The following is a 6109-nucleotide window of genomic DNA, read 5'->3' on the forward strand; positions in this document are numbered from 1 at the left end:
GATCTTGAAACACTGCTGCCACTAGGATGCTAGTGGACTACGATTAAAATCAACACCTTGTATTTTGCTTGGTCTACACTTCTTCCGAGAAATTATATTATTTTTTTCTGTCAAAATTACGCCATGGTTGGAAATGGCTACATATTACAAGCTGCGAAGGCAATATCATAATTATCAGACGATATAAACCAACACCAATGCAAATTACTACCTTTGCTGATACTTAGTTTATTTGGAATGAGCTTTACCAAAATTATGCTCAGTATCATCTATATAGCTATGAGGTTAAAGAATACAAATACATGTGTACAATACATATGTGCATGTATACAAATCGGTGCGTATAAATGGAAATGTTAGAACGTTCATCTATCAAATAAAGTAGAAAAATGCAAGTAAGTATATCAACGTTAAAAAATGTTCCAGTATTCAAATCATTACCAACATGCGTACAGTGCATGAAAAAACAAAGATCGTTTCAAAACTATCTCAATTCTACAACCTACATTTCTATGTTACCCCAAAAAGTCGTTACTCAAGCAACTGGATATGATTTTGGAAACGGTCAGACGTTTCAACTGCTATCTAGCAGTTTTCGTTAGTGACACGAACCATATCCAGTTGCTTGAGTAACTACTTTTTGGCGTACCTGGATGTTTAACCTACATCGACGTGCGTTTATATGTCTTTACATTGCGATTTAAAATTACATAATGTCACAAACAAATAAGTGATCAACTTAAACATAAAAGAGAAAAGTGCCTATCTATGCACTTAAACTATCTTCTAAAGGTAGAAAATCTACATCTATAAAGTATCAGGTAACATTAAAAAGAGAGAAATTAAAAAGATTAAGTCAATGCCAAAGTACAAAACTAACATCGGTCCAGTTTGGCACATGTGCTATAATCCTCGCAAGCTCACTGGGACATGTCTGCCTCTCATGTAGAACTCCTTACCACAGAGTAGTTCTCGGGCACAGGTACAAATTGTTGTTGTCAGATTAAGACTAGTCAAACTAACGGTTATAATAGTAATAATCTTTATTGCAAATTCATGCCCGAGGGCTAATTGCATACAAAGTAAAGTAGTAGTGGTATACATAAACATAATTAACAAAGAAGGGAAATGATATTCATAGATAAATCAAAAGGGAATAACGTCTAAACTAAATCTATTTCTACCTAAGCTATATGATGGGTTTGACTTCTTTTCCGTAAGCAGTGGAAGATGAATTGTCCAACACTTTCATATATAAAGGAGTTGGACGACTTAAGTAAGAAGATTGATTTTTGTTGGTCGGTAAGGTGATAAAAGCTTGGGTAAGTTTTACTGATTTTAAGGAAAAGTTTGTTTCTTTCGTAACTGTAATGTGAACATTGACAAATGAAATGTAGTTCATCTTCCACTGCTTTCCCTGAACAATAATTACACGTTCTCTCGTCAACGGACAGTTTTTTGTACCTGCCTCTCTCTATTTCTAATGAATGAGCACTTATCCTCATTTTACATAAAGCGGATCTTAGCTCAGAATCTGAATTGTATAGGTAACTCTCCATACTGTACTCAGATTTAAGTTTCTTATACAATCTTAACTTACCAGCATTAACAGATAAATGGTGAAGAGATCGTTGAATATACATGTCTGTTAGCCTTTTCCTTAGCGATACACAAACATGTTTGCTATCAACATTTACATTGTAACTGTGCCAAATGAATGAATTGCCGCTACTATCTAGAATTTCTTTAACGTGATACAACCAGTTTTTCTTGTTACTATTCATCATATCATTTTGTTGAGACAATAGAGCGTCTACTTGTAAAGGATGTGTACATGATTCCAGTTGTCTTAGCCGCAACCAATATTTAACTATCCTAACTGAAACATCAACATCTAATGGAAATCTTCCGAGTTCAGCTTTACAAGCCAAGTTGCTGGCGTTTCTATGAACTCCTAAAATACTTTTGCAAAAACGGTTGTGAAGCACTTCAACTGGAGAATTATCCTGCAAGTGGTCTTTGCCCCAAATTTCACTACCATATAGCATGATAGGCTTGATACATGTATCAAAAATTTTTAATAAATTCTTTATAGAGATCGGAGAGCGGATGAGAGATTTTATACTGAAGACAGCTTTACGTGCTTTGAGAGTAAGTTCTTTTTTGGCTAAGGAAAAGTTGCCAGAAGCGGACAAGAGCAGACCTAGATAACAATATGATGTGGTGGTTTCTATTTGCTTCGAACCGAACAGGAAATTCTCGTTTTTGAATTTGCGTCCTGTTTTGCTAAAAACCATAACCTTTGTTTTCTTTAAATTTACGTCTAATTTCCACCTAGAGCAAAAAGTACTTAGTCTATCTAATGCTAATTGTAACCCTTTGTCTGTCTCAGAGAAAATAACGACGTCGTCTGCATAAAGTAGGCAAGAAACAAGTAAGTTGTGAAGAGCGGGAGGGGAACATTCTGGGGTGTCTAATTCCTTAACTAAATCGTTGATAAATAAATCAAAAAGTGTGGGGCTGAGATTGCAACCCTGCTTTACACCTCTATCAGTTATGAAAGGTGGTGTTAGACCTGAGGATGTTTTTATGCAAGTCTGGGGATTTGAGTACATTGATTTAATTAGGCGTAAAATTTTCCACCAATTCCTGAGTCAAGTAATTTATATCTTAGTCCTTCGCGCCACACTGAATCAAATGCCTTTTTAAAATCAATAAAGCAGGCATAAAGTTTTCTGTTACTATTGATATATTTTGATATTAGTGAATCGATTACAAAAATATTGTCGCGTGTTCCGAAGTTTTTCCTGAATCCTGCCTGGTTTGGGGAGATAATTGCGTGTTCATCTAGGAAGCTGGTTAGCCGAGTGTTGAGGACTCATGTGAATAACTTTGCCAGGCAACTCATAACAGAAATCCCCCTGTAATTGTTTGGGTCATCTTTAGCGCCACCTTTGTGTAACGTAACAATGTGGCTTGTGCTCCGTTCCCGAGGAAAATATCCAGAAGAAAGAAATAAGTTAAATAATTTGGTAAGAGGTGCTATAAGTTTGGATGAGGCACATTTTAACATATCATTTAATATTACATCATTGCCCGAGGCTTTGCCATATTTTGATTTAGAAATCGCTTGCTTAATTTCGATTGGTTGTATTTCTGTATCTAAAGGGTTTCTTATGGAAAGTTCTTTTTCGAGTTCTGCTAGTTTGTTTTTTATTAGCATGTGAAAGCCATTGGTTGTTTGAGGCGTAGCAGGATTTGCATTTTTGCCGTACAATGTTTCAAAATGTTTGTGAATAGATTCTTTATCAATTATATCTTCTGAGTCAATCGTGTCACTTTTGAGTTGTCTAAGAAAGTTCCAGAACGCGGAAGCGTTTTCAGCAGAGTTAAGTTTTTGAAACAAGTTACTTTTGTGGGCTTGTTTTGTTCTACGAATTAGTCTTATATACTCTTTCTTCTTTTTAAAATATTGACCTCTTATAAAAGGGTCCCTTGGGTTTTTTGAGAGCAACTTACCAAGGTTGTTTAAATGCCTCTTGGCAGCTGCACAGCTTTCTGAGAACCACGTTTTCTTGGTTTTAGGCTTGCTTTTGGTATGGCGCACTTTTTTGGTGAAGCTTAGGCGTAGGGATTTATAACCAGCTTCTTGTAAAGGTTTAAGAAAATCATTTAATGCTGTGTCAATTGAAGCTGACGTAAGGTCGTAGGCCTTTTCCAAAAACTTTCTTATGTCCGCAGAGAAAACGGTGCTATTGATAGCATCTAAGAATTTTTCTTTAGAATTAGAGTTCCATATAAATTTGCGATAAGGTCGGGTAGGCAGGGGACTTTTGTCTGGTAACTGTTTTGGACTACATTGTAGAATAAGGGACAGTTTGCAGTGATCTGAAAGTGGGGATAAGGGATGGACGTGGAAGAACGAGGTTTTATGAAGTAGGACCGTCTCGCTAGCTAGAACGTAATCAACTACGCTGGAGCCATTGGGTTGGTAGCAGGTTGGCTTATCTAGTACATCCCCGGGGGTCCTGCCGTTTAGGATTCTTAATTTACTGTTAATACAAAGTTCGATTAAATTTTTGCCGAAGGGGTTGGGCTTGCCCGTGTCCATACTGTTACGGGGGCAAGGGTGGTCAAAATCATAGTTATCAGGGAGCACATGGCTGTCAATAAAATTGTCGTCAACTATATGATCTTTTAAATCACCAATGCGGGCATTTAGATCCCCTCCGACTATAACTTCCCCAAGATTTTTAAAGACAGCTATTTCTTCTTCAAGAACATCAAAAATGTCGTATGTTCTGCTGACGTGTACTGTGGACCTGTTCGGACTAACATATACTGATGCTAAATAAATGTCCTTGTCCATGTTAAATAGATTTTTGTCGATTTTAACCCACAGAATATCCTCCGTTTTGCTGACAAGCTTGGTGACAAAATTTCTGTATTGTTTCTTAAAAAGGAATAAAATACCACCAGAGCTACGCTTAGCTTTTTTAGATTTAGTTCTTGTGCTACTAAAATAATGAAGGTCGGGAAAGTGTAACTCACCTGTGTGCCAGGTCTCTAGAAGTGAAAAGAAGTCAAACCCAGATATATGATTTATAAAGTCACTGTCATCTAATTTCTTACCCAATCCATGAATATTCCAAAAACCAAAAGATAGTCCGAAATATTTACACAGGGAGTTTGGGGTTGCTTTACCCCCGCGAGTTCTAGTCCGATGGGAGAAGCACATTACTTGAAGCCGGGAGGTCTCTCACTAGGTCCGAAAGTTGATCTGTGCCAGCCGCCGTAGGGATGTGGAAATGGAGGTGGAGGTTCAGTCCAGAAGGGTCGGGGGCCGAACCGCATCCAGGGGGCATCGTAGGCCTCCATCACAGAAGGCCATTCCACGTTCCACGGCGTAGGGATGGGGTGGGGGGAATCCCGCGGCAGGTCTGGTGGGCTTTCCAGGGTAGGGGCCGCGAGGCGGGTACTGGGGTGGCGGGTTATACCCCGAAGGAAGACTGTTCGTGGTTACGTTAGGGGGCCTATTCAGCGGTTGTTGAATGTGACCATGGCTGGGACTCTGTGGGTTCGTATATGCTTGGCTTTTCAGACATTTAAGTTGTCCTGTTCCAGCAAACTCTGTACATCTAGGTCATTTTACTGGTGTGCTTTCTTACATGTCGGTTTAAATGGGATTTCTGTACTGTTGAATAGTCACACTGGTCACATTTGTAAGGTTTTTCTCCCGTATGGATCCTCATGTGTTGGGATAAGGTAGATCTTTGAGCCGCCCTGTACCCACACTCTCCACACATGTAGGGTTTCTCACCGGTATGTCTTGTTTGATGGTCGATCAGATGATGTTTTTCTGCTGCAGAATGGTCACACTTGTCACATTTGTAGGGTTTTTCTCCTGTATGTGTTTTCATGTGTCGGGATAAGGTATATCTTTGAGCCGCCCTGTATCCACACTCCCCACACATGTAGGGTTTCTTACCGGAATGTCTTGTTTGATGGTCGATCAGATGATGTTTCTGTGCTGCGGAATAGTCGCACTGGTCGCACTTATAGGGTTTTTCTCCTGTGTGGGTTCTCATGTGTTGGGCTAAGATGGGCTTTCTATCCGACCTGTACCCACACTCGTCACACATGTAGGGTTTCTCACCGGTGTGTTTTCTTTTATGTTTGACCAACCATGATTGGTCTGCAGCTGAATAATCACACTGGTCACATTTGTAGGGTTTTTCTCCTGTGTGGGTTCTCATGTGTTTGGACAAGTCAGACTTTTGAGCTGCTCTGTACCCACATTTGCCACACATGTAGGGTTTCTCCTTAGTGTGCTTTGCTGCTATGTGCCTGTCTAAGTTGGATTTACCTGCTGCAGAATAGTCACACTGGCCACACTTGTAACGTCTTTCCCCTGTGTGGGTTGGTATATGGCGGTATAAGGTAGACCTTTTAGCCGTAGGTTTGTAGGGTTTCTCACCGGCGTGTTTTCTTAGATGTCGATTCAGGTGGGATTTGTGTGCCGCAGAATAGTCACACTGGTCACATTTGTGGGGTTTCTCTCCTGTGTGGGTTCTAGTGTGTCGGGATAAGTGCAACTTCTTAGCTGTCC

General features: G+C 39.6%; 3 protein-coding genes across 3 annotated transcripts in view; 1 reads left to right on the forward strand and 2 right to left on the reverse strand.

The window, feature by feature from the left end:
• LOC118407668 (tropomyosin-1-like) overlaps positions 1–6109 on the forward strand; it is a 1169601-nt gene that overhangs the window by 1118742 nt on the left and 44750 nt on the right. The window lies entirely within an intron of this gene.
• LOC118407709 (zinc finger protein 501-like) overlaps positions 1–6109 on the reverse strand; it is a 482642-nt gene that overhangs the window by 113021 nt on the left and 363512 nt on the right. The gene's annotated exons all lie outside the window — the stretch shown is intronic.
• LOC118407716 (zinc finger protein 525-like) overlaps positions 5115–6109 on the reverse strand; it is a 6785-nt gene continuing 5790 nt past the window's right edge. The window contains exon 2 of the mRNA XM_035808234.1: positions 5115–6103. Coding sequence (XP_035664127.1) covers positions 5139–6103 — 965 coding nt within the window. The 3' untranslated portion in view covers positions 5115–5138. The remainder of the gene's footprint in view (positions 6104–6109) is intronic.

The sequence above is a fragment of the Branchiostoma floridae genome, unplaced genomic scaffold (assembly GCF_000003815.2).
Source record: "Branchiostoma floridae strain S238N-H82 unplaced genomic scaffold, Bfl_VNyyK Sc7u5tJ_1439, whole genome shotgun sequence".
In the NCBI taxonomy this organism is placed as follows: Eukaryota; Metazoa; Chordata; class Leptocardii; order Amphioxiformes; family Branchiostomatidae; genus Branchiostoma; species Branchiostoma floridae.